Consider the following 27,311-nt stretch of genomic DNA (forward strand, 5'->3'; position numbering starts at 1 on the left):
TCCCTCTTTCTCTCTCGTTTTATTCCAACTCTGACCTTCCTACTTCCTACAATAGGAGAAGTGGATTGGATCCAGGATTGTTAATGTGGCGTCACATAATAACAATTCATATAAACATGAATAGTATGTATCTCGTCAGACACTTTTATTTTCTAAAATCACAACAAAACAAGAATCACGACAAGAAAAAATACATCTCCGATTAACTGAGATTGTTCTAAAATGGGGGTCGCTATGAAGGTCAGCGGACGAGGCCGGTCCTGGCTGGAGCGGGTCTCTGCAGCTGTGGTGCGGCTGGTTGAAGGACCGTGCTCCTGCGAGCAGGTTTGGATTCCTCAGACGGCGGGCTGCTTGTGGCAGGAGGAGCTGACCACCTCGTGCGTGTTTGTGCGGGGGTCAAACTTCACCTCAAACTTACAGGTCAGACGCTGAAACACACATACATGTGTCCCGTCACGTCACGTGTCTCAGGACACGCCATCCATGTTTAGAAGACATCCTACAAACTGTCATATGTCTGAAATTAAATCTATTCTGATCACGTGGTGCATCATCGGTTTAATTTGTTGAAATAATTAACTAATAAATAACATAAACCAAACACACAGACGCATGTAAAAATGTAGAAAAATACCATACCTCTGGACATTTGTGATTAATTCTGCAAGTGTGTCTAGTACTGTCTGACTCAGCAGTTACACAGAGAGACACTGTTAAAATTTCCACTGCTGAAACCACCAGAACCAGCAGGGCATACACACACACGCACACAAATCAGGCCAGGGGAACACACCCAAACACACATCAGGCCAGGGGAGCACACAGAACTGCTGCCGTTCTTAGCTGACATCAGCTGACATAAATGAACATTGGGTAGCTTATGATAGGGTGTGTCCTGTTCTTTCACATACTGTTCCAGAAACACAGACTGAAGGCTACAGTACATGCACATCAATGTACTGCGTGTCCATGTGTATGAGAGCTAAAGGGAACTAAGCTAAAAAAGGTACCAACCTTCCTGGCCAGAACGCACGACTCCATGTCTGTCATCTCAGTCTTCAGACACTTGGTCTTCCCCACCGTAGCTTGGATCCTATAGTTGATCTTATTGGTCACCTGCTCACACCACAGAGACTGACTGTCAGGGACAGACACACATGCACCTACACAGTCACCCCCCTCCCGCCCCACCCCGTTCACACTCTGAACATACACAACGACACACTCACACACACCCCCCCACACAAAAGGAATCCGACCTGTGTCTCAGCGGACGTGACGTTGATGAGTTTGAAGTACTTCCTGGCCTTGGACTTCTTGTTGAAGTCCTCCATGGCGCTCCTTACTGCCTCCTGGACCTCCTCACTGTCTGCACTCCTCTCGAACCAGCCCCCCAGCAGCTGCACCTGTCCTACACACACACACACACACACACACACACACACACACACACACACACACACACACACACACACACACACACACACACACACACACAGAGTTACAATACAATAGTACCTTGTCTACACAATCCACATACAAACTAGGACAAGGACTATAGAACAAGGACCAGGAAAGGAAACCCAGCAATGCCTGTACCACAACAACAACAACAACAACAGCATAGCAGCCCAGCCCATCCAGGGTGTGCGAGTCAAAACCCTGAGTCTGCAGAACGTTCTGGAAGAGTGAACCCAGCCAGATGCAGCTGCATGCCCAGGTCAACATGTGAGCTCAGCAGACAGCTTCGCCACAGGACATGACTCATTTCTATGAGAGGCATGTTGAGGTTTCAGAGAGGCTGTCTGTGTGGAACAGGTTATATACAGGCTGAATCTGCCAGCCTAATATTGTTGACATCAAAACCATCTAAATTAATCTTCAAAGGCTCCCATCTTTGATGTTCTGAAACACCCTCTCATGTAGCTCCTGTTGGGGCTGTTCATTTACATTCCCCAGTTAAAGAGACAAAGCCTGGTTTGTTCAAATTAAAATATAATTATGATTAGAATATTGGCCATAAGAGTGCTTCATCCGCTTCAAACAAATCATGATAAAAATGTTTTGGGGGGGTTATTCCACTTAACTCACTTTCATAAGATCCCACAGGACCATTTTGTTAAGAGTCTAAACAGATTTTAGTTTCTTGTCCTCTGTGTTTGTGGTTACCTATAATAAGTGACAAATAACGTTCCCTTTTAACAGACCAGTGCTCCCAGTTATCACAGACTACAACACACCAGAGCAGTGATCACAGACTACAACACACCAGAGCTCCAGTTATCACAGACTACAACACACCAGAGCTCCAGTTATCACAGACTACAACACACCAGAGCTCCAGTTATCACAGACTACAACACACCAGAGCTCCAGTTATCACAGACTACAACACACCAGAGCTCCAGTTATCACAGACTACAACACACCAGAGCTCCAGTTATCACAGACTACAACACACCAGTGCTCCTAGCAGCTCAGGTACTTACTGACAGAGACCAGTTCTTCCTCCACAGGCTGCTCTGCGTGGCCCAGTTGGAGGGCAGAGATGAGAGAGAGCAGGAGGACGAGCAGGGGAACCATGGTTGTGATGAGAGACCCACCGGACCTGGGATCCTGACACAGACGACCAGAACCAAACCCAAAGCAGACCTCTGGAGCCGACTGGAAGATGGAGAGGAGACTCGACTGTTACAGAGCCTGAGAGAGAATGAGTGAGAGATGGAGAGAGAGAGAGTGGGAGGGAGGTCTGCTAATGCTGTATTAGACAGGGAGGGACAGAGAGATGATGAGAGAGAGAGTAGGAAAAAGGGAGGGAGTTCTGTATTTAAGCTCTGGAATGTTTAACCGGTCAGTTAAGTCCACACCCTTCCTGGCAATGACGCCACTTAGCTTACACACAGATCAGTGGCTTTTCGTGCCTATGTGTTTGTCTGTATTATGTTTGTGGGCATGTGAGTATTATGTGTGTGGGGGCGTGCCTGGGTGTGTGGGTGTTTTCTATGTGTATGTGAGCACTGGTCCTTTCTGTGGCTTTCTGTGATTCAGACTCATCCAGTGTCACTAGCTCTGAGTCAGGCTGCTGTGGAGGCTGAGCAGGACCCCCTGACCAGGAGCCCTGCCACTCACAGCCATCTCGCTCAGCCGGACAACACAGATGGGGCCAGCACTATTGTTGCTAAAACAGTACTGCTGAGTAGTACTATTGGGTGTAGGTGTATTGTTTTTGTGTTTTCTGTGCAAAGAATACAGCCGGCCGTACCACCGTGCAGCTTTGGTTAACCCCCCCCCCCTGTCCCCAGGACTGACCTAAGAGCTAGTAGTACAGCAGCTATATCAGAGACATGTCACCTGTCCATCTGTCTGTCCTCTGTCTCCGTCCACCCACCTACCCACCTACTAGATCATTCCAAGCCTCCCACATACACCAACTTCCTGTCCCCGTATCCCACCACTAATTCCTCCAAGCTCATTGCTTTTGTTCGGACCTGACCCCAGTAATCTCTCAGCAGACATAATGCTTGGTTCCTCACCCAACACGACATCAAACTGGATATAGCATCAGCATCTCATTAGCGCACCCTATTAAAATACACACGCAATCTAGTAGATTTCGTAGTAAAAAATTTTTTTTTTCATTTATAATATAACCAGTGATGTAAAGTCACTAATCATAGACAGACATGGAATTTACATGTTAGGTAATCAATGGAGTACTAGCCCTGTGTCTACTCTGGAGTCACACATTAGCAAGACGAGATCTAAACATTATTTATTTGTATAAATAAAATAAAATAAACTTACGGTTTCAAATAATGTATTTTTTAAACTTGTGTTTTCAACAAACTTTGTCAGCAGGAGCACACCTTGACATTTCTTATTTGCACTGGAATTTTAGAAAGAGTGTTTTTTTATTTTTACCAAACGCCAAATAATGATGTTAACATAATGTTCCACCTAAGAATAAAAATCTTTAATGTTAGTTTCTTACCTGAAACGAGATGAGACGTATTTTCTGATGGTATGCTTGACGAAAGGGTCCTCTTTGTGAACCAACTGCTCTGTGATTGGATAGTAATCCTCTGTAAAACCTTGAATGATAACTATATTTCCCAATGAAAACCGGCCATTGTGCACAGGGCCTGGGCGTTACTTGTGTTGACGTTGGACCATTATACACGAAAGCTGACAGCTAGAGTTGAAACAAACACAGTATGGGGTGAGTATCGTTATATTATGCTCGACTTAGGCTATATAGGAATATATCCGGCTGTTAAATGACGGGGTTTTAACGTAGCTAGTATACATCTGTATTTGGAAATTAAATCGAATGAATGTTTTAGCCTTTACTTGTACTTACCCAGCTAGCTAGAGGCTAACGATGTTAGCACTTTTGACATTGCCATGACAGCACACTAGTCTCCGCCTACACAAAGCAGTAGGAGATGAGTGCTCGGTAGACGGCTGGTGATCCGATTTAGATTCCTTCGATGAATAGTGTTAATGTTCGTTAATTAGCTCTATAGCCTTCAATTACTAATAACATTTGGAAGAGCTTAACACTTGCACTGTTCTGCTCCTTTTAAATCACTAGTGCAGCTGGTGGTAGCAGCTAGCTAGCATCCTCTCATCCTGGTTTTAGTTGGGTACAGTACCTGCCTAGCTAGCTCCTATTAGCCACAGCACACCACAGCATGTTATAAGCTGGATTGCTGTCACTCCATACTAACTAGCTAGCTTCCATAATACAGGCCTATGGATAATACAGTAGCCGTCTAAAGCAGCTAGCTAGCTGCTCCCCTCCCTAGAGAGCCCTCACTGGACCCAGTGGCACACAGTGCAGAGTCAGAGTAGCTAATTGGTTATTATGAGGCTGGCCAATATTTTTATCAGAGAGATAGAAAGATGGGAGAAAAAGAGACCTACTTTGATTTGCCTGTTCTACATCATTCTTGCAACATCCGTCTATCCAGCAGTAAGACTAGGAGGTAATAATTAGAGCAATATGTAACTTCCCAAAGTGTATGTGTGTGAGAGGGAAAGAGGAGGGGGGTCTCTGTGTGTGTATATATATACTCTCAGAGAGAGAGAGAGAGAGAGAGAGAGAGAGAGAGAGGGCTGTAATAGTGTATTCACTTCTCTCTCCCTGTCCCCCAGTAGCCCCCATTGGTCCTGCTGACAGCCTATAGGAGAAGACCTCGGCCATGCAAGGGTTCTACTCCAAACTCGACTCCTCCCCTCAAGCGGGAGGGGGCATGTCCATGCCTCTCAGCCTCGCCGTGGAGACGGAGAAGGCCCAGGCCCTCCTCCAGACCTTCAGCTCTGCCTCCGTGCTGGCGTCCGCAGGGTTGGGCCTGTTCTGTGTGCTGGCAGACCACATCCTGGTCCAGCTCCAGCAGCACCTGTGGCTCCGGGCCCTGCTGGACAACGGCGTCCACGGCCTGGTCGGGCTCTGGTCTTGGGCCATTGTGATTGGGTTGCGGAAGAGGAGCGACCTGTATGAGGTCCTGCTGGCCGGGTTCCTGGCTTCGGCCATAGACCTGGACCACTTCTACATGGCGGGGTCTCTGTCGCTCAAGGTAGGGTACCCTGGCTCCTCCTATTTCTCTCTCTCTTTTTCGATATTTTTCAATTTTCTCCTCTTTTTTCCTCTCTGTTTCTCTCGCTCTCAGGCAGCGGTCAGCCTCCCTCAGCGGCCCCCGCTGCACTGCTCCAGCCTCATCCCTGTGCTGTGCCTCTCCCTGAGGCTGCTCATGTGGCTGGGCAGGCTGAAGGACTCCTGGTGCTCCCTGCCCTGGATGCTGCTCATCGCCATGGCGTCCCATCACATCAGGGACGGCACCCGCCACGGCCTCTGGGTCTACCCTTTTGGACACACGGCGGCCATCTCCTATTGGCTGTACGTGTGCACCACCGCCACCCTGCCTCACCTGTGCTCCGTCCTCATGTACCTGACCGGGACCAGGGACATGATCTCCACCAAGCACGGGGTCGCCATCGACGTCTGACCCCCCTGACCCCTTCACCTCTAACCGGGACCACTGATGTGATCTCCAAGCACGGGTTCGCCAAATGACCTCTTCCCCCCTGACGGACACCAGAGACTCTTATTATCCCACAATGCCTCACTCATATCTATGTGAAATTCTGGCCGCAGCCTACGGCTACACTGAGACTTAAACTTATGGGAGTCAGGTGGCTGAGCGGTTAGGGAATCGGGCTAGTAATCTGAAGGTTGCCAGTTCGATTCCCGGCCATGTCAAATATCGTTGTGTCCTTGGGCAAGGCACTTCACCCTACTTGCCTCGGGGGGAATGTCCCTGTACTTACTGTAAGTCGCTCTGGATAAGAGCGTCTGCTAAATGACTAAATGTAAATGTTAAACCCCAAATCTTCTACTACCTATCTCTCTCTCGTGTCCCCTCTTCTCTACCTCCACTTCTCTATGTATGCTCTACTTTCTCTGCTCCTATATCTTTCTCTTTCTTGACCAAGCTAAGAGTCGGTCTCCTGCCTCTGCGTCTGTCAGTCAGTGATTTGGTGATGAGGTGGATTTTTACTGTTGGAAACATCTCTATGAATGACATATTTCTTAGTACTGTACAGGGTGTGTGTGTGTGTGTGCGTGTGCGCGCGTGTGTGTGTGCGTGTGCGTGTGAGTGCCAAGCTGACACCACCATTCTATGATTCCATGTATGTAAATTAGAGCTTTCCCAAACCACCTTCTGGTGGGGATGCTTGTTGTTAGTGGATACAGTAGCTGGTGTAGTTCACATTAGAAAAGTCACTTCTTCACACTGTCCCCAAGTTAGACTAGGAGCACTACAACCATCAACAACACCTTTACATTCCTTATGTGTTCAATATTCTTTGTGACTTCTGATGATTTTTAACCTTCATCGCATTTTTTACTTTTGACGAGCCAACTTTTGACCACGTATGAAGTTACTGCATTTGGGAGAGGGGTTTGCAGGTTACCATTGTGTCCACCAGGGGGCATTATGGAGTCACATTCTCTCAGTTTACACAGAACTGGGCTTTCCAATCTGGGTTCTAAAGAAATACCATTTCTTTACCTAGCTGCTGGTGTTACTGATGTGGTTCAGCTTAAGAACGGACTAACTAGGCTATTGAAACCGGTCAAACTAAGCTAGAGTTGGAGAGCAGAGCAGGTTTGGAGTGTAAAACCACAGGAGGGTAGCTGTCCAAGAACTGGGTTGTAGATAACTGAGAACAGGATGCATAAACCCCCCAGTTTCAGCGAATCTCCTTTACATGTGAGCTCACTCTGCAAACACCAAACTTCTACTGTACTACTGCTGCTGTACTAATGTGTCTTTAATTAATGCAATATGTTGAATTGTGCACATTTTATTTAATGCATTTTGTTGGTTTGGAATATTATTTATTGACTTTCTATTTTTTATGTTAGCCGTCCAGTTATTTCAGATTGGTTTGAGTTCTGTGTGATTAAGGGGAGACTGGGTTGTTGGAAACATTGTTCTTTTTAAGAATTAATCCAAACATAAACTGATCCTGTGTTTGTGTGGTTTATTGTGTTTTAATCACCAGAGAACATGTGTGCGCACACATCACAAACACCATACATGCAGTTATTCACACATCCAGATGGATAACATTACTGACCTTGAAATCCTCAAGACAGGAAATGATTTTCTGCTCAGTCAGGCAATGGAGATTCTAATTTAGGAGGGTGGGGTTAGGGGTCATTGACTGCGAAACATTCTGTGGAGTTTTTCCAGTGAACTGGGGTTGGAAAGAGGTTAGAAAGGGAAAGGGGAGGAAGGGGGAGTTGGGGGATCTTGTGATGTAACTTCCTGGTTTTCTTTCTGAAACCATGGTCCAGCTGGCCTGGGTGTGTGGTCAGCTGATCAGCTTGGTCCAGAGCAGTAAACTAGAGTTTTTCAGCTGTTTGAAATTTCTTCAATACCTTCAATCAATATAAAGTGTGTGACAACACGAAAACCAAGAGAGTGATACAAAATTTATTCCACAGAAGTACAAACGTGTAAAGTATGAAAACAGCTTATTGTATTATCGTACATGTGAAGCAAAATAGACTATGTACAAATCTGTATTGGACGTGTGAAGATACACCATAACGACTGGACAAATCAGATGCTTGTGTTGCCATTACTCAGGCTAGAGTGAACAAGAAAGAAACGTCCCAATGAATAAACGGTGAGTGTCACTGCGCAGGCCTGGGCAGGTGGGCAATACAGTCATTTCATACTGCCGTTTGGTGGACTGGCCACAGAAATAAACTGGATATTGCTTGAAAAAGAAAAAAAAAGACTTTTCAAGTTCAGATTGAGAATGCTGAGATTTGAGATTCCGAAGATGATCGAGCCTTAAATTCAGTCAGTGGTCCCACAAGGTGCTTGGCGGAACGACCAAACAGACCTCTCCTGGAACTGGAGGACGTTTGGATGAAGATTCTTTATTGCTAAACTAAAGTATCTGGGTTTGTCAAACTGCAGGGTCACGGGGATTTAGAATGAGTCACTCAGATGAACAATCGCTTTTGTCCTCCATGAAATCTGAAAACGGTCTCTGTGTCTCTCGCATACCAACGCAACCTACCAATTCAAACAACACAGTCACACCGGAAAACCAAAATAAATCTAATCAACTCCAACTGCCACCACACCACATTACCCAGAAGGCCTCATTACACAAACAACCGTAGTAACCATAAACCACGGCCACACTACTTTTTTACCCTGCAAACTCATTTTGGTATCACTATGTCCGGACGGCAGCGCCACTCTCTCCAGAACTACTGCTGCAGATGTGTCCTCACGCTGAAATGCTCCGAAAGATTCATAACTTGTGCATAACTTGTGAGACAGTAACGGCCTTTGCCTGTTTGAAATCAGTGTATGTGGAACTGATGTTGGCTTCTGCTCCTCCCCCTTGCTCTGAGCACCAATGAGAATGCCATTTTCCATGTCAGTTGCTGGCCAGACGAGCAAAACAGCGAGCTACTCGAGGGGGGGAGGCAGAAACGCTGTCTTTAGAACGGCACCTTTGCACGGTATCTTAGGATGCCAGCACTCGAGGGTTGTTGGGGATGAACAGTCACATGTTTCTGAGAGACACGATTGCTGCCGTGTCGCTTTCACTGAGAAGATGAACCGACCTGACTCCGTAGCTGGAGGTAGATCATCAGGTGAAGCACACCCTCATGGGGAAGGGTTAAGAGTGTGTGAGGGGGGAGGGAGAGGCTAGCTAGCTAACAACACAGCTTCACGACTGGGGAACACACACACACACACACACACACACACACAACACACAACCTGAATACACGTCTTCTCTGAAACAACGATAAGAAACATGAAAAACCTTTCTCTGTGATTGGTTAACATACAACGATTACTACAAGAAAAAGCTTCCAGAGTTCATGCATATACTGGGTGGAGAGGACGATAAAGTAGACAGACCTCACTAGCAGTCTGGCTGGACGCACCATGACGATGGCACGACTGTGTTGAAACAGACCATAATATCCTCTGTCCAGCTCCAGTGTCTCATCCCCATAGTGGTGGGTCTGAGAACTGTTGGATTTGGGGAGGATTGTGAAGGTGGGATGAGGGAGGGGGGGTGGGAGTGGAGGGAGGAGGGCTGGGTCAGGGGTAGTGCAACCTATAAAGGTAAGGAAGAGAAGGAGGAAGAGAAGGAGGGAGAGGAGAGAGAAAGAGAGAGAGCAGGGGAAAGAGAAGGAGAAAGAGAAGGCGAAAAAGAAGGAGAGGGAGGAAGGGAGAGTCACAGGAGAGCTGGAAACCACTGATGTCATCAGATCCACGTTTCTCCCGTCCCCTTCGTCATGTGATGGGTGTAAGCAGCCAATAGCAGGAGATGTACTTCCACAACTAGTGGACCAATAAGTGACCAATAATGCCCTTCGATGCTGCCTGCTCTCAGCCAACCGGTGGGCCCAGCTGGCTGTACAGCGTTCCAACAGTCACATAAACAACGGAGATGAAGTTCTCTTCCGGGAACTCACACACAGTACGAGAACAGAACTGTGAGAGAACCGGACCGCACTTCTGGGTTCAGGGGCTGGCAGTTTTTCTAGAACATAACAGCCTTGTTTCTGATTGGGTGGGCCACATCCAGTCCAAGTGCAGCTGTGAGGTTTGAGGTTCAGTCATGTGACCCCAGAGAGGAGCTAGTCCAAAGAGGCGCCTTGACCAGACACGCTCCAGATGGTTTATGGGTCATTGCGTGTGGAGGCTCCAGGTGCATTGTGGGTTGTGTGATGTGGCTGGCACGCCCTGCGACTGGGGTGTGTTCCTGTTCTGTATGAACCACAAGGGCTGAGGAGGAGAGGTGGAGGATAAGATAAGAGAGGAGAGTTGAAATGGAGGAGAGGCATGTTAAACAGCATGTACTGTGTAAATAATATCTAAGCATTGGCTCCAGTGTGGAAAGAGATTACTGAGCCGACAGAAAGACTGTCAGAGAGACAGGTTGTCCGGGAGACAGGCTGTCAGAGAGACAGGCTGTCCGAGAGACAGGCTGTCAGAGAGACAGGTTGTCAGGGAGACAGGCTGTCAGAGAGACAGGCTGTCCGAGAGACAGGCTGTCCGAGAGACAGGCTGTCAGAGAGACAGGCTGTCAGAGAGACAGGCTAACCCAGGACCACAACAACCAGTCTCTGGTTCCAGCTGCAGTTCAGGGGTCTGTGTCTGACTCACCTTAGACTGGCATTGACTTCAACTTCACCATGGAGGTCACTTCCTGTTTGGTCCCTTCTTCCTGCCTTCTCTGCCTCACCCTTGATTGACAGCGGAACAAGTAGACAAATGAAGATGAGTTCTTCCATATCCTAAAGTGTATGTGTGTGTGTGTGCGTATGTGTGCAGAAGCTTCTCACCACATCAGGACGAAGAGAAAGGTCACAGTGACCAAGATGAAGGCAGCAAACAACGCCATGAGAATGACCAGGCCCACACCAGCATCATCATCCTCAGGTCCTGGGTTTGGGCGGGGGTGGCGGGAGAGAGAGAAAGACCGAGACAGCGAGAGAGACAAAGAGGGACACAGAGAGAGAGAGAGAGTGAGAGAGGGAGGAAGATAGAGAGGGATACAGAGAGAGAGAGAGGGAGAGAGATAGAGAGAGAGGGAGGAAGATAGAGAGGGATACAGAGATAGATCAGTGTGTGTTGTATGTCTGTGATTATCTCTGTGGAGCTGATGATGTTTTTTTTGTTTGTCTGTGAAGTTTAATGACTCCCAGGAGAAACCTCATCTAAAACAGTTTATTACAGCCTTCACACAAACACTTACATCAATCACATGGGGCTGTATCTGCGTGTGTGTAGTGTATGTGTGCGTGTGCGTGTGTGTGTGTGACCAATATGCATGTGTCTTACTGCGAGAGCTCTCAGTGGAGGTTTTGCTGTCAGGTTCATCTGGTTCATCAGTAGGAAACGGGAATATGTCATCAAACTCCTCTGGCTCTGGGCTGGGATCTGACACACGCAAACATACATATTTATATATTGTGCCACATTGAAAACACAGTCGATTCTAAAAGCGATTCTAAGATATCTTGCGGTTATTCATGTGTACTGTATGTGTGTGTGTGCGTACGTGTGTGTGTGTGTGTGTGTGTGTGCGTACGTGTGTGTGTGTGTGTGTGCGTACGTGTGTGTGTGTGTGTGCAGTGCCTGACCTGTCCAGGGCCAGGCCAGTTGCAGGGGGCTCCATCCACTCCATTGGCTGTTCAACTCCACCTGGTCACGGGCTCGAACCTGCAGCTCATGCTCATGGCCCGCCAGGGCGTCAGTTATCACCAGGGGGCTGAACATGCCCTCCAACTGAGGGGTTGGAGAGTGGAGGACAGTTATTTCGGGAGAGAGGGGCCAAAAAGAGAGGTGGAGGAGGACGTCGAAGAGATGAAGAGGAGGACACACACACACAGGCCCCAGCAGGACAGGTACGTACAGTGGACCAATGCTTGGAGCCGAGGGGCCGGTACTGCAGCTGGAAGGAGAGGGGGAAGCGGACTGAGTCTTGGTGCCATGAGGACGGGTAGAGCCAGCTCACATTCAGCTTCCTGGGAGAGCCCGGCACTCCCTCCACCCACAAGCCCTCCGGAGGGTCCGGTTTCACTGGAACAAAAGGTGGAGGGGAAGGGGGACGGGGGGGGGGAGGTCTTTATTAGGGGATGCTTCAAGCGCAAACAAGTCGAGAACGATTCTCAGCCAATGACAAAACCAGGCACACAGACAGACAGATGACTGGACGGAAGGACGGACGGACAGACGCGCAGACAGACGGCTGCTTACAGAGCTTGTCGAACTGGATGTTTACGAGGGTGGTCTCGGTGCCCAGGGCATTGGCCTGGGTGATGTTCAACTTATGAAAAGGCTGATATATGGACGGCCTTTCGATGATACAGCACTGGAGGGAGGGGTCAATCACACACGGACTCACAACGCTCCGCCCCCTGCCGGGCAGAAAGGAAGGAGGTTCACTGTCTGACACCCGGGGGACTGCCAAAGGATTGGGCATAGGAGGGGAGGAGGAGGAGTTAGAGGTGAGGGTAGGAGAGGTTGTTAAAGGTGGGCGTTGGAGGGTTGCATTGGCGGTTAATGATGTGTGTAGGAGGGTAGAAGGGGTAGTTAGAGGTGGGGGTAGGAGGGGTTGTTAGTGATGGGGGTTGGAGGGTAAGAATGGGTAGTTAGAGGTGGGGGTAGGAGGGGTTGTTAGTGATGGGGGTTGGAGGGTAAGAATGGGTAGTTAGAGGTGGGGGTAGGAGGGGTTGTTAGTGATGGGGGTTGGAGGGTAAGAATGGGTAGTTAGAGGTGGGGGTAGGAGGGGTTGTTAGTGATGGGGGTTGGAGGGTAAGAATGGGTAGTTAGAGGTGGGGGTAGGAGGGGTTGTTAGTGATGGGGGTTGGAGGGTAAGAATGGGTAGTTAGAGGTGGGGGTAGGAGGGGTTGTTAGTGATGGGGGTTGGAGGGTAAGAATGGGTAGTTAGAGGTGGGGGTAAGGGGATGGGGATGAGGGGTAGAAAGTGTCCCCCGTCTTACCTGTAGGAGGCATAGTACTGGGAAGGTAGGTTGCTCTTCACTGGCTCCACCCATGAACATATAACCAGGCTATGATTGGGCATTTGACAGGAAACACTTAGCTTCTCTGGGGGATCTGGGAAATAGAGTGTAAAATGAGGGCTTGATTCTGGTTGGATCCTTGAGTGTGTACAACCTACTGTAGCTGTGTCGAGTTCTTCCTTTGTTTGATAAAACACACCCACAGCCACCTCCCTGTAGAGGGGTTTGCCCCTCTGCATCGGTCCACATCAGGAAGCTGTTCTGATGACATCCCTTCCTGTCCAGAGTATTGTTCCTAGGCAGAAGATTAGCTTCCAACTTCCTGTCTCACCAGTGGACTTCCTTTTTGCATGTTGGACTTCCTGTCATTCTGCCAGTGTGTCTGTACTTAGGGAGGCCAGGGAGAGGAGGCATCTCTACTCTGTCTAACACTGTACTAATAGATATTAACTACATACCATTTTAATATTAACAGATATTAGCTAATGGAAGTCCACATATCAATTACATCATTTCCAGTCCAGAGCCGAATTCCTGTATGGTGCATTGGTATCGGTCATTTTGTTCATGTAAACATTAATAGCAATATCTAAATAAGCTTCCTGTAGTAGCATGCTACAGTAGTGAGGCTCCACCAAACATAGTTCAGCTTTGTTTAAAGACATACAAAGCTGTATGTACTATTGTACCTTTGACGTTACAGTAGTTTTGGTGAATGTTTTGTACTTCCCCGCCCCGTTGTAAATCCCCGTCACACACACGCATGAATGGACACACATGCAAACACAATTTAGCGACAATGTATGGTAGACCAAAAGAAATACGCACATCCTAGCTTGAGTCTGACAGAGTGGAGGAAGAGCCCGTTGTTGTCATGACAGCTGTAGTTGCCCTCGTGTGATAGGTCGACCTGCGGCAGCACCAACCCTCCCTCTGATGTCACCTGATACCATAGCAATGCCAAAGGTCTACTGTTGAGACGCCACTCCCCCACCATCCTTCTGTAACACAGTTACACAGAGTTATACACACACATGCATACACACACACACACACACACAGTAACACAGAGTCACGTACACATACAGTACCTGCTTGCTGATGTTCCACATTGTAGGGTCACGTTTGAGCCCAGACACCCATACTGCACGTCTGATACTAGACACACACACAAACACACACACACACACACACAATGAATTACATTTCTGTCAGCTGTGACATGAACAGTTTATGACAGTGTCCTGAGAAACAGATAGTCGTCACTACTGAGGAGAGCGGGGACTGAGGGGTGAGGATGATGCTGATACGATGCGTGTGTGTGTGTATGTGTGTGTATGGTTGGCACTGGTCTTTCAGCTCAAAGCTGGTATTTATATCTGCAGTGGAATAACAGCCATATGCCGCTTCTCTGCCAAGTTCAGAACAAAGTAGGCACACACACACACACACACTCAGTATGTGTGTTGTCCAGTACCTCTGTGTGTTCAGGGTGTGTTGGCAGGAGTGTATTATTTGCTTGGCCACAGTGTTCTAGTCTTTACTAAACTACCCTAGGTAGTTACTACTAGGCATGGTCTAGTCTATACTAGATAGCCCGCCGGAGAGGTCTAATCTGTCCTAGACAGCTCTGAAAGTGGTCTGGTCTGTACTAGACAGCCCTAAGAGTGTCCTATAGTGTGCTAGTCTGTAGGAGCATTTGATTTGATCTTGAAATGCACAAGGGTCATTTGATCTAGCTGACCGACACAGTAACTGGCCTGGTCCCAAAACATATAAAACCCCACCTAGCAGGAACAGATACATCACAAGCCCCTCCTTCAACAGAGAGTCAAATACAGGCTCAGCTCTGATGTTGACTTAACACACACTGTCCAAGGGTGGGATGGGGGGTCCAGTACGTGAGCGTGCGTGTGTGTACCTTCATAGGCCCAGGTCTCAGTGTAGAGGGGTAAGATGCAGAGAGACAGAGACAGGATGACTATCAGACCCCGATGACAGGACACAAGACTGGGCATCTGGTGGGAGAGGGAGAGAGGGAGAGGGAGAGAGGGAGAGAGGGAGAGGGAGAGAGGGAGAGAGGGAGAGAGAGAGAGAGGGAGAGAGGGAGAGAGAGAGAGAGAAAGACGGGGGTAAAGAGATATTAGGTACAAGCATATCATAAAAAAACGAATATTCTACTGATGATCTAACATAGTACCAAGTGCTGCTCTATGCTGGGGCCTATGGTTTACTCCTGCAATACACACACACACACACATACACACAGGGCTCTCTCAGGTGTCAATCATGTAAAGAAAGCAACAAGAGCAGAGTACCCCCCCGGGGCCCTGGTGTCAACACCTCATCGCAGGGGGGAGGGGCAGAGGTGGAGAAGGTGGAGAGCGAGGGAGAGTGAGAAAGGGAGACAGCGAGAGAGAGAAGGAGACAGAGAGGGCGAGGTAATAAGACAAAAGCTAGGAAGATGGTGATGAGGAAGGTTGAGATTGAGGACGAGAAAGGGAGAGAAGGGGAGGCATGGAGGGGTGTAGAAGTGGGGAGGGGAAGAACGGAGGGGTGGAGGGGGCACGGTCTGTGCCAGGCGTTTCCTGTAAAGCTGAGGTTGTCATGACGAGAGAGATATGAGTACAATCACAAATAACGCATCATTTCTTCAGGTCTGATGAGCAGAGTAAACCCAATTGGAAAAGAGACAGATGGTGAGAGGGTTGCTCTTTACTACTGGACTGCTACAGAAAGACAGACACACAGACAGACACACAGAAAGAAAAATAGACAGGCAGACAGTATCTCTCTGGGCTCTGCTCTATCACAACTATGTGACATTCAGCACTTCAGTAACATCACATCACACTAACCCAAACATGTTCTCTCTCCCTCTCTGTCTCTCCCTCTCTCTCCCTCTCTGTCTCTCCTTCTCTCTCCCTCTCTGTCTCTCCCTCTCTCTCTCTCTCTCCCTCTCTGTCTCTCCTTTTCTGTCTCTCCTTCTCTCTCCCTCTCTGTCTCTCCTTCTCTCTCCCTCTCTCTACAACTCTTACCTCCCACAAAATGTTCTGTGCCTTAGCCATACTGTATGTGTGTGTATTAGTATACCTATGCAGTGAGTCACTGCCCTACCATTCACCTTCAGGCATACAGGCCACACATCCAAGAATAGACTGCCAGTATGCAGACTTGAGACCCACGACAGGGAAGTGGCCGGCTCTGCCCCCGACTCACACACACCCTCCCCTGGGTTCAGGCAGCCCCCCGCCCGCCCCCAGGGACAGCCACAACCCTGGAGGTGTCAGGGAAAAAGGATAAACAAACGTACTAACAAAAACCTAAGACAAACAAGGACACATATCCACACGCGAGACACACGCACACACTCATTAAAACGGAAACAAATATTTACAAGAATCTCCCTCTTATCCGAGACAGGGGGTCATAGCAGCACAAGGAGAAGTGGGATCTGGGGCAAGGGGTGTGTGTGGGTGTGTTGGAATTAAGCTACAGGCCAGCCAGACAAGGCCAGGTCATGGACAGAGGGGGAGAGAGAGAGGGGATGGAATGCAGAAGCTCCACTCTGTTCTCCCTTGTTTTCCCTCTCTCGTAAACAGATCAATATTCTTCTCAGCTGTGCAGTACTCACCGCTCCAGAATCACTCGATCCCTCTTTCTCACACACAAACATACACTCCAAGGCCAACAACTCGCACACAAATCTCTGACCAACCCCATCTCCCTTTCTCTCCTTCTTCAATTGTATGAAAGAACGCACGTTCACATTGTCTGGCTGAGTGCAGCCAGACATTCTTTTGTCTGTCTGTCTGTCTGTCTGTTTTTCCTTCTGTCCATCTTGCTATTCAGACAGGTAGCTGGGGAATGGCGTGACGAGGGGTAGGCCAGAGAAGTGAACTGTACGTTTAACAGCTGGAAGTGAATTTAAGATGGCGTCTGTGAGGGCGAGCATGCAAACACAGGGTTTTTCTGGGGTCTCTCATGGCAACGCGGCAGAACATTGTGGCTGTCTGACCTTTACTGGAGATAACAATGCAGTGATTAACAGATCTGCTCAAAATACACACAGACACACACAGCACACGTACACACACACAAAGAGACCTTCCACCGCTGGCCATAAGCAGTCCCTCAAAGTGTGTCTGGTTCCCATCTATTTGCTCCCTGCTCCCACTCACCTCCTGTCCCCCTCTCCCTCCTCCCATGTACTCCTCCCCTCCTCCTCCTCCTGCCCCCTTAAAGTCGTGTTAACACGAGGTGAGGGCATAGACAAGCTCCTCTGGTCTGTTCTGCTTGGCTTGGTCCATTAGACAGAACCTGGAAGGTTGTCTTCCAGGACAAAGCACCTCTTAAACCAGCCAGCCAGAAACAGCCAGCTAGCCAGAAAGTCAGCCAGCCATAGCCAGAGTTATACACCAACCACAAACCAGCAAACACACAAAAAAGGATAGGAGAATCAAGTTCCTCTTAACAGTCATGATACATTATTAGAGTTAGCCAAAACGCACACAGGAGAGAGGGAGGGAGGTGGAAAGGAGGAAAGAGGAGGAAGGGAAGAACATAAGGAGGGAATGGGAGGTAGGAGGCAGAGTGGAGGAGAGAAAGAGGAGGGTCTAGGTGGAGCCAGGCAAGAACCCAGGCACACACAGGAATTCAGTTACCTAGGGAACCAGGTCTACACTGGAATGATCTGGAGCAGTTTACTATTGGCCTTGGGGCTGTCTGGAGTCCAGCAACAGTACACTTCCTCCTCCTCCTTCCCCTATTCTAAAGCAGTCTGGAGACCAGCTACATTACAGTACACTGCACCTCCTCCCGCCTGCACTATTCTGAGGCTGTCTGGAGACCAGCTTGAGTACACTGTTCCTCCTCCTCCTCTGCCTCAATCCTCTATTCTGAGGCTGTATGAGGCTGTCCAGCTGGACTACAGTGCTCCTGCTCCTCCTGTTCAGTGACAGAGGGGTCCTCGCACTCCCAGCATGCAGTGCTCCACACCCCTGCGTCCCTGCGGTCCTTCCGACATGGTCTCAAGACACTCCTCTTCCAGCTTCGCCTCGACTAACTACTCTTTTGCTTGTCCTACAGGCCCCGAAAGAGGCACTTAGCAGCCTCTACACATTTTTGGGAGATCATGTTTGTACCGCTGTCTGGCAAGAGACTGCACCCACAAAATTGTTTGATGTTGCAATTGTGATATGCTGTTGATCTTTCAAGGCCCTCTTATGAACTATTGCACTGATGTTACAGTCGCATGGTAGTTATGATACTATTATTATTGTTCACCGTGCCCGGTGGCTGAGATGTGGTTGCTTTGCGCTGCGGCTAGTAAATACAGACCGTACTTTTACTCTGCACTTCGGATCATTGATGTCCTGCTGTGCCTTGTGTTTGCACAACATTTTTGTCGCTTTGGATCAAATGCGTGTGCCACATGAATAATATGAAACTGTAAAGTGTAATTCTGAAGCTGTCTGGAGTCCAGCACTGGTGCCCTGCTTCTCCTCCTCCCCCGCCCTGCCGCCCTGCCGCCATCCTACCTACCCCTTTCTGAGGCTGTCTGGATTTGAGCTACACTGCTGACGTTGCTTTAACCTAGTTCAAGCCTGATTGTAGCCTGGTTCTAGACTGCTTCTAGATTGGTCCTACCCTAGTTCTAGGCTTGACTAGTTGGGTCTAGCACAGTCCTAGCCTGGTTCAAGCCTGGTCCAAGCATGGTTCTAGCCTGGTTGTTGCCTGGTCCTCGCAGTATCAGTAGTGGGTTCCTTAGAGCAGGAATTTCCTCCAGCCTTCCAGTACAAGATGTCTCCCAGATGCCAGCTATTCACACAGCCTGGCCTACTGCCCAGCACAATCTCAGCCTCAGCCAGGGGGCTGTGTGTGTGTGTGTGTGTGTGTGTCTGTGTGTGTGTGTGTGTGTGTGTGTGTGTGTGTGTGTGCGGAATCACCTAAGCGAGTCCTGTTTGGAGCTAAGGTAAGTGTAATCGCTTAATGGCAGCTCTAGACCCTGATAGAGTTTTGGTTCTGATCCGGGTCCTACTCCACTGGGTACTGGCAGGGAGGCCAGCCTGTGAGCTGCCCCTGGCACACACTGGTCAACGAAACTAATCACCCTTCATTTCTCCCTTTTGGCCTTCCAACCTTCCATCAACATTCCACCTTTCTAAACTCTATAGGCTGATAGCAGACAGACCATCAACAACAGACCCCTTCAAACAACTGCCCATTCATCTCTGATGGTAAACTAAGCAGGGCTGTGGGTCCCTGGTCCACTCCACTCCACAGCTGTGAGACTGATCTGGGCCTGATGTACTTCTGAACTCCAGTTGGGTTCAGACGGGCTCCTGTCTCTGAGACCCAGGGTCCAGACGAATCTCTGCTCCCCACCTGATCCCTCACAAAGAGAGGGCCGCACAGTGTCCCTCCTCTCCCTCCCTCCCTCCCTCCGTAGGCTAGACCCTTAGCTAGCACACACGAATCCACATGTGTAAACACAGACGTACACCCAGGAGGCAGCGGTGTGGTAAGTCAGAGCTGAGCCTCAAACCTCTGTGTTGACCCACACAAACATCTGGTACCGGTGACCCAATAACTCCAAAACGCCACAGAACTACTATACACAACACAGAACCACAGTACAGATCCAGAACCACGACACAACCAGACCCACGGTGCAGATCCAGAACCACCACACCACCCAGAACCACAGTACAGACCCAGAACGAGCACACAGACTGCGTGCCAGTGTATAAACAGAACCACGGAAGAGAACCAACATACAGGCAGCAGTGGCTTAGGAAGCTGGAGCAGCCCAGACAGAGCCTACAGACCCTCACCAGGGAGCTCTCTACTGGACCAGATCTGGCAGCAGAAGCTTACAGCTTCTCTACCGGACTGAACCAGACCGGGTCTGACAGGCTGACAACACTGGCGGGCCCTGGCAAGTTTTTGTGTGCGTGTGTGTGTGTGCGTGTGTGTCTTTGGCTGGCGCCATTCTACTGCTGGGAGTAATTACAGAGTATAAGCTGGATATCTTGCTCTAACACACACACACACACTCACTCACATACACACAGAGACAAGCACCGTGAACAGAGCAGAATAGAGTCTATACTGACAGCCCACCATCACAACAAACAAGCCAAACACTTGGGTGTCAAACAGCACCAGCTAGCTCCCAGCTGAGCCTCAACACAACATGGTCTTACTTGGGAAATCAAGTAGAAGACAGTATGCACTCTCCTCTCAGTGTGTCTGTCTGTCTGTCTCTCTGATGACTCACAGAAAAGGTAAATGTCCCTCCACCCACTGACAAACTGACATCTCCCAGATAGGAGCTTTTCTAGTGGCCCTCTAGGAAAGAACACACACACACACACAACTAGCCTCTGCTGGTGAGTCATGCTGCTGGGAACACCATACATTCTCTATTAAGACTGTTCCAACATGCAGCAGCCATATATCTTTCGTCTCTCTCTCTCCTCTCTCTCTCTCTCTCTCTCTCTCTCTCTCTCTCTCTCTCTCTCTCTCTCTCTCATTCCTTCCCTATGTGTCCGTCTCTCTCCCTTTCTCTCTCCATAGACTGTACCGCCACATCTCCCTGTCTGGATTTGGCGCGCTCCCTCCCTCCCTCTCTCCCTCTCTCCCTCTCTCTCTCTCTCTCTCTCTCTCTCTCTCTCCTCTCCCTCTCTCTCCCTCTCTCCCTCTCTCCCTCTCTCCCTCTCTCCCTCTCTCTCTCTCTCTCTCTCTCTCTCTCTCTCTCTCTCTCTCTCTCCCTCCTCTCTCTCTCTCTCTCTCTCTCTCTCTCAATGACTCTCTCACAATGACTCGCCCTCTCTGTCTTCCCCTGGCTTTCTCTCCTACACAGGCGTGTTCTGGTGGAGGACACGGCGTGCTCTCTGTGGGGATTGGGATCGCGCCTGTCTCTCATGTTTACGTCTGTGCGGAGCTCTATTTGTGTTCTAACTGGTGACATACGGGCTGAGAGAGAGAGGGAGGGAGGGGGATCGAAGAGCGATGACAGAGGCAGAGGGGAAAAACGCCCAGAAAGAAGAACAAGGCGGAGGAGATAGGTAGACCAGGAGGGGAAAGAGAAGGGAGAGAAAGTGTAGTAAATGCTAGCACCAGAGAGAGACAGAGATAGAGAGACAGGGAGGGAGGGAGGGAGGTAAGAGAGCAGATGTGTGTTCCTCCAGCCCTCCAGACTCTCAACGCCGAAACCCTGGAATGCTAACAGAGTTGTGTATCCTGCGGCCATGTCTGCAGACAGACCCACAGATACAGGGGGATCCAACCCAGCTCCGTGCTCGGTCTACCATTAGACCAAGCAGACAGCTGTGGGCCTGATGAAGTCGGGCTGCATCCCAACCACCTCTGATAAACCTCATTAGAAATACCCCCCCCTGCCCCTCTTTCTACCTCTCTCCCTCTTTCTAACCCCCTTCTCTCTCTCTCTCTGTTTCTCTGGGCCCAGTATGAATGCTGCTAGTTGGCTCTCCTGCCAGCCTGGTCCCCAGCTACAGCTCATGCTCCTTCCCAAGATCACATTTCCCTCTACTCACACGGAGCGACTGGAATCAATTTCAAATTAAACTCTCTGAATGCCTTCGTGGAGCAGAATAGATCAGCCGAGTTTGAGTCGCCCCCCCCCTCTCACTCTCTCTCTCTCTCTCTCTCTCTCAAACTCTCTTAACACTGCTCTCCTTTATTTCTCTCTTGATCCACTCTCTCTTTCTCTCTACCATCCCTCTGCTCTATATCTATCACTTCATCCCTCCCTCCCCTCTCTCTCTCTCTCTCTCTCTCTCTCTCTCCCTTCTCTCTCTCTCTTTCAGTCAGCAGTTCTCAGATTAAACTAGCATGAGGCCCAGCTGGGGTCCAGCTCTCCTCTCTGCTGCTGAAGCATTTTCTGCAACTTCACTATACTTCTCTCTCTCTCATCTCTATTTCACTTTCCTCTCTCCTCATCTGTCCACCTATTGGTTTCTTCTTTCTCTCGCCTCTTCATCTGTCCTTCCTCTCTTTCCCTTCCCTCTCTTCCTATATCCTCCTCTCTTTCTCTCTTCCTATATCCTCCTCTCTTTCTCTCTTCCGATATCCTCCTCTCTTTCTATCTTCCTATATCCTCCTCTTTCTCTCTTCCTATATCCTCCTCTTTCTCTCTTCCTATATCCTCCTCTCTTTCTCTCTTCCTATATCCTCCTCTCTTTCTCTCTTCCTATATCCTCCTCTCTTTCTTCTCTTCCTATACTCTCCTCTCTTTCTCTCTCCTTCTCCTTCCTCAGAGAGACGATGAAAGACACACCCAGCGTCTCCATTCACTCTCAATTCTTTTTTCTTTACGTACTGTGGCATACAGTATGCATTTAGGACACTACTTCATCGTAGTGTCCCAAGAGTAAAAACATTGTGTGTGAGAGAGAGATTTATTGGTATGGATATTTAAAATTTTGCATAGTGAACTCATGGCAGTGCTTGTGGTAAAGTGGAATGTGTGTGACTCACTCATGCAGTGAGTGTTTGTGTGTTTTTGATATGCCATCAGGTTGTAGAAGTCTGAAATGTAATTACGGAATGAAAGGAATCAACCTGTTTCTTTTCATTTAACTGCAAACGGCTGGATTTTCTATGGTTGTAGCTGTAGCTGAGTCTGTAGCTGTGTCTGTAGCTGTAAGTGTATCTGTGTGTGTAGCTGAGTCTGTAGCTGTGTTTGTAGCTATGTGTGTAGCTGTATGTAGCTGTGAGTGTATCTGTGTCTGTATCTGTGTGTGTAGCTGTGTCTGTAGCTGTGTCTGTAGCTGTGTCTGTGGCTGTGTGTGTAGCTGTATCTGTGTCTGTAGCTGTGTGTGTAGCTGTGTGCGTAGCTATGTGTGTAGTTGTGGCTGTGTGTGTAGCTGTATCTGTGGCTGTGTCTGTAGCTGTGTGTGTAGCTGTGTGTGTAGCTGTGTCTGTAGCTGTGTGTGTAGCTGTGTGTAGCTGTGTCTGTAGCTGTGTGTGTAGCTGTGTGTGTAGCTGTGTGTGTGGCTGTATGTAGTTGAGTCTAGCTTGTGTCAGTACAGTGATCTGGCTGGAGGAGAAGTGAGGAATTCAGCTCGCTAAATTTCCTTCATACTGTCCCTTTCATCTCACTGAACCTTTTATCTTTCTCCTGGATCACATCACACACACACACAAAAACCAACACTCCCTACAAATCCCAATCAGAGAAGGTTCAGATGGAATAATTGTCAGGGGGTACTTGTTTTTGCCTCTGGCACTTAAGGGTTTGAACTCTCCTGTGTGTGTGTGTGTGTGTGTGTGTGTGTGTGTGTGTGTGTGTGTGTGTGTGTGTGTGTGTGTGCGTGTGTGTGTGCGCAAGTGAGTGAGCAAGCGAGACAGAAAGAGAGGGATGGAGAGAGAGAAAATACTATACATATATATATATATATGTATAGAAAAATTCCAAGTTCTATGATATGTTTATAATTGGGTGTGCTCAAGCCTTCGGCGAGAGCACAACCTTTGTTCTCTCACATATATATTATTATTTATTTTTTTTTTGCCCCCCTAAAACTCAGTCAATATTTGGCCTACATAGACAACGTAGGTGTCAAAAGTTTCGTCTTGGTAGCGATTGAGTTGCTTCTATTGGAATTTAAGTTCCGTTGCATGGTTTAGGCTTAAGTTAAGTTTTTGTGGCGAAAAGTGAAGTTAACGGTGGCTAATTTGCTAGCCACAGTCACTGACGTTACTAACGTCACTGCGTCACTAACGTCACGAAAACACGCGTGACTACCTTTGCCAGAACATTCGTTTAGCATCTGTAAACTTGGGGGATAGCTAGGCTAACTATAGCTTTACTGCAAGGCAGCTGCAGAAACGCCACAAGAAAAGAGGCCAGGGTGATAACTATTTACTCATTTTACTTTGTGATATGACACACAATTGTGATGTGTAATGTACAATACAAGCTGATATTATTAAGGAAGTACATCTACTTTCGGAAACAGTAGTCTACTATTTCACTGAAGTATTAGCATCATGACATTAGCCTGTGTTGCCCGGGCAACACATACTACAGTGGTCTATGATGTAGCGTTATCTGTTTTCAATCGTTAAAATAAACATTCCTCACATATACATTTTCGTTGTAGGATTTATTCTGACATTAGAAAACGATTTGTTGGTGAAATTACCATTACCTGTGGTTTCAAACCAGTGTAGCTCACTGCAACGCTGTAGCTTACGCGAGACACACTACTGTACAAAAACATCTACAGTACACTACTGTTTAGGAAGTCAAACGGCGACAGAACATGTTCGGCACTCCCCTTTCTTAAATCAAAAGTCTATCTAACTACTAACCTGAACTTCATTGCCACAGCCTAAACGTTGTCAATCTGTTCATGAAAATAATTAATTTCAGCTTCAACCGTACAACGGAACGTTAAATCCAATTCAACCAACGCAATCGCTACCAAGACGAACACAGCAGTAGTCTAGTACTGTACCGTAGTAGTACAATTTACCGGGGCAGCTTCTCCACACAGGGCTATATCGCATTTTGCGTTGTTACTGACAATGATCGCTACCAGTGAGCTTTTTATGAATGAGCGATTTTCCACTAAATAAATGTCAAGCTTATTTACGTTTTGGGGGGCATATTTTCAGTTAGCAGATGGTACTGTTTGAATCGCGATTCCATCTTCTACTACCGGGTAACGTCGTAGAATAATCTTCAAAGGGGGTTCTTTATTAATGAATGAATGTAATGAGTAGGCTAAATGCCTGAAAATATCATGAGAAGGGAAAAACTTAAAATGACGTTTAAGTCATAGAGATTAGGTCAATTTTTACACCGGTCTGCCAAATTTATTCGTTTTGATTCAACGATGAGGCTGCCTCTTGCAGGGGAAATGAGAAGACATCTATTTCATTCTACACTTCACTCGTATTTTCAGTTGTAAATGAGCAGCAAAAAAAAATGCTTTAAAATCTATGTAATCTTTATAAATAATAAGTATGCATTTTTATATAAAATATACAGAAATATCAGTTGTAAAAATGTCATTCAAAAACGGACCCCTGTGCAACCGACGCAAGCAAGCACACCCTACAATTTCCCCAGAAATTGTACCCTCTCTAGTTACATGTGTTGTCCCTTCACTGTGGACTGATTTGGCAACATTAACATTTAACCTGAACATTCATGCAAATAAAGCATATTTAATTTAATTGAAAGAGAGAGCCAGATAGAGCCAGAGGGAGAGAGAGAGAGAACCAGAGAGAGAGAGAGAGAGAGAGAGAGAGACAAAGAGAGGGAGACAGAGAGAGAGAGAGAGAGAGAGAGAGAGAGAGACAAAGAGAGGGAGACAGAGAAAGAGAGAGAGAGACAGAAACAGAAAGTGATGATGATGGATGTGTTGTGGTTCTTTGTCAGATCAGGCATCAGGACACAATGCCAGTGATTAGACAGCAGCAGCTGACCAGTGACCACCAGTACAGTAAACTGTCTCCTATAAAACCCATGGAGCAGCTGGAGCACAGACGAGGCGTAGAGGAGACACACACATAGCAGACATAGAGCACCTGGGAGACGTATCCTGTAGGACATGGATGTTAAGGACGTAGGAGATATAAGAGACAGAAAACAGGATACAGACCTACTATTCCTAGTGAGCTATGTAAACATGTCTGATAACTGTTCTGGATTAAAAAGATGCAATAGCATTATGACCTGTGCAGTGAACCAATATGAAGTATCCTACATTGATAGATTTTAAAATGTATTTGGCTTTCTATTTTTAATATTTGATTATGTGTAGTTGTACTGTGCATATAAATTCTCCTGTGTTTAGGTATATCTATGTATCTATGTATATGTCTGTCAGTGTGTGTGTGTGAGTGTGTGTGTGTGTGTATATATATATATATATATATATATATTGTTTGATATATTCACATAATTTAATATTGGTTAACAATATAGACTTAAATAACTACAAACTGAACACACCAAAATATATATGTGAAAGTTTATCATCTAATACAAATTACAATCTTTGACTCAGTAAAGGTCTCATTAGATATTATACTTCTCTGCGAAAGGCTGGTGGTTACGCTATAAACATCGGGTCGCTTCCTTGTCACTTACTGTCACAAACACTATCGTCTCTAAGTTATAAAAAACATTGGCTTAAGCACACACCGTAGCTATCGGCCTACTGCAGTGTTAACGGGGCTGCATCTTAGTCCCGACTCCCGAATAACTAAAGAAAACTTTTCCCCAGCATTCTACCGGGTTGTATTATTTCAGTTTAACTGACTTCGTTTTAACTTAATAAAAACCTACCTTTACAGTCTTCTAACGTCGGACAGGCACTTTGGTAAAGTCGTGTTCCATGGTTTCGACTTGGTCGAGTTTTTCTCCCTCGATCTGTTGGAGTTACTTTAGGGAGAATGGTGTAGCGGGCACGGTTAGATTGTGCCACTTACAGCACCGTCGATAATACGCTTCCATTGGCTGAGCCTCCCGTCAATCAGGACTGGAGTGAGTCTGGGTTTCCTGTAACGGGATTAACGAGCAAGGTCCCGGTCTACATTGCCTGTCATATTTAGCCCTCGCGTGTATTTGATGAGACAAATCCACCTGTTGAGTATTTAGTTGATCTTTCACAGGTTTATTTATATCTGTTGGCTGGACAAGCAGCCTAAACATGCTCCACCCTGGGGATGTACTGTAGTGTAGACTGATCATCAAGGTGTGTAGGCCTGTGTGTTTGTATGTGTGCGTTTCTTCATCAGGGTAGGATCATTTGGTTGTTAGAGTTAGGGAAATGTGTGTGTGTGCGCACAGGTATGTTTTTGTGTGTGTATCTGCGTACATACTGTGTGTGTATGTGTGTGAGCGGGGGGGGGGGGGGGGGTGTCCATCATTTGCGCACGCCTAAGCCTCTACAACGGTCTCTGGCAGAACCCTTGCCCTAACCCTGGGGCTAGAACCGGTTCTAGCAGAGCTTTGGCTGCTGGGCTTCTTCTCCAGATGTGGAACACCACAACTATGTGTTTACATTACAAATGTATACAACTATTCACACACACACACACATATACACACATACAGAAACTGACACAAACATGCACATATCCTTCTTCTCCAGACCCCCACTAATATGACTCAAAACGATCTTTCCAATTTATTATCAACTGCGTTTTTCCACTGAACTTGACTAAAGCATTCCAGTCA

The 27,311-nt window shown here is 47.6% G+C and overlaps 3 protein-coding genes across 8 annotated transcripts; 1 reads left to right on the top strand and 2 right to left on the bottom strand.

The window, feature by feature from the left end:
• Nucleotides 1–121: 121 nt before the first annotated feature.
• On the bottom strand, nt 122–5,009 carry si:busm1-57f23.1 (uncharacterized protein LOC368621 homolog). Of its 5 annotated transcripts, none has more exons than XM_067251062.1 (8): nt 4,927–5,009; nt 4,361–4,485; nt 3,992–4,192; nt 3,805–3,886; nt 2,490–2,758; nt 1,260–1,411; nt 1,015–1,116; nt 122–428 (listed from the first exon to the last, which is right to left on the bottom strand). In XM_067251062.1, exons 5-8 carry the CDS (start codon nt 2,581–2,583, stop codon nt 336–338), a joined length of 441 nt encoding a protein of 146 aa, XP_067107163.1. In that variant the 5' UTR covers nt 2,584–2,758; nt 3,805–3,886; nt 3,992–4,192; nt 4,361–4,485; nt 4,927–5,009; the 3' UTR covers nt 122–335. The 5 variants fall into 5 exon arrangements, with proteins under 5 accessions (XP_067107163.1, XP_067107164.1, XP_067107167.1 ...); XM_067251063.1 differs by having other exon boundaries at nt 4,361–4,426; nt 4,927–5,008; XM_067251066.1 differs by lacking the exon at nt 3,805–3,886 and having other exon boundaries at nt 2,490–2,664.
• tmem267 (transmembrane protein 267) lies at nt 4,170–7,534 on the top strand. 2 transcript variants are annotated; one of them, XM_067251060.1, is made up of 3 exons: nt 4,170–4,219; nt 5,158–5,579; nt 5,673–7,534. In XM_067251060.1, exons 2-3 carry the CDS (start codon nt 5,205–5,207, stop codon nt 6,006–6,008), a joined length of 711 nt encoding a protein of 236 aa, XP_067107161.1. In that variant the 5' UTR covers nt 4,170–4,219; nt 5,158–5,204; the 3' UTR covers nt 6,009–7,534. The 2 variants fall into 2 exon arrangements, with proteins under 2 accessions (XP_067107161.1, XP_067107162.1); XM_067251061.1 differs by having other exon boundaries at nt 4,193–4,219; nt 5,161–5,579.
• Nucleotides 7,535–7,990: 456 nt separating this feature from the next.
• Nucleotides 7,991–26,506, bottom strand: LOC136957045 (interleukin-11 receptor subunit alpha-1-like). The gene is made up of 12 exons (XM_067251143.1): nt 26,418–26,506; nt 15,009–15,105; nt 14,179–14,245; nt 13,916–14,088; nt 13,067–13,181; nt 12,321–12,481; nt 11,977–12,143; nt 11,705–11,849; nt 11,403–11,501; nt 10,904–11,003; nt 10,725–10,804; nt 7,991–10,343 (listed from the first exon to the last, which is right to left on the bottom strand). Exons 2-11 carry the CDS (start codon nt 15,103–15,105, stop codon nt 10,726–10,728), a joined length of 1,203 nt encoding a protein of 400 aa, XP_067107244.1. The 5' UTR covers nt 26,418–26,506; the 3' UTR covers nt 7,991–10,343; nt 10,725.
• Nucleotides 26,507–27,311: the final 805 nt, after the last annotated feature.

This window comes from Osmerus mordax, chromosome 14, assembly GCF_038355195.1.
Source record: "Osmerus mordax isolate fOsmMor3 chromosome 14, fOsmMor3.pri, whole genome shotgun sequence".
Classification (NCBI taxonomy): domain Eukaryota; kingdom Metazoa; phylum Chordata; class Actinopteri; order Osmeriformes; family Osmeridae; genus Osmerus; species Osmerus mordax.

Bases quoted from the DNA above. Each gene is read 5' to 3' on its own strand.
- si:busm1-57f23.1 (XM_067251066.1), bottom strand. From the start codon at position 2,583: ATGGTTCCCCTGCTCGTCCTCCTGCTCTCTCTCATCTCTGCCCTCCAA. The intron at 1,117-1,259 runs GTCGGATTCCTT...TGGTGTGAGCAG, and splicing joins TCACGTCCGCTGAGACACAG to GTGACCAATAAGATCAACTA. The intron at 429-1,014 runs GTTGGTACCTTT...TGTGTGTTTCAG, and splicing joins CGTGCGTTCTGGCCAGGAAG to CGTCTGACCTGTAAGTTTGA.
- tmem267 (XM_067251060.1), top strand. From the start codon at position 5,205: ATGCAAGGGTTCTACTCCAAACTCGACTCCTCCCCTCAAGCGGGAGGG. The intron at 5,580-5,672 runs GTAGGGTACCCT...TCTCGCTCTCAG, and splicing joins CGGGGTCTCTGTCGCTCAAG to GCAGCGGTCAGCCTCCCTCA.
- LOC136957045 (XM_067251143.1), bottom strand. From the start codon at position 15,105: ATGCCCAGTCTTGTGTCCTGTCATCGGGGTCTGATAGTCATCCTGTCT. The intron at 12,144-12,320 runs GTAAGCAGCCGT...CTTTTGTTCCAG, and splicing joins CATCCAGTTCGACAAGCTCT to TGAAACCGGACCCTCCGGAG. The intron at 10,805-10,903 runs GTGAGAAGCTTC...CTGTCAATCAAG, and splicing joins TTTCTCTTCGTCCTGATGTG to GGTGAGGCAGAGAAGGCAGG.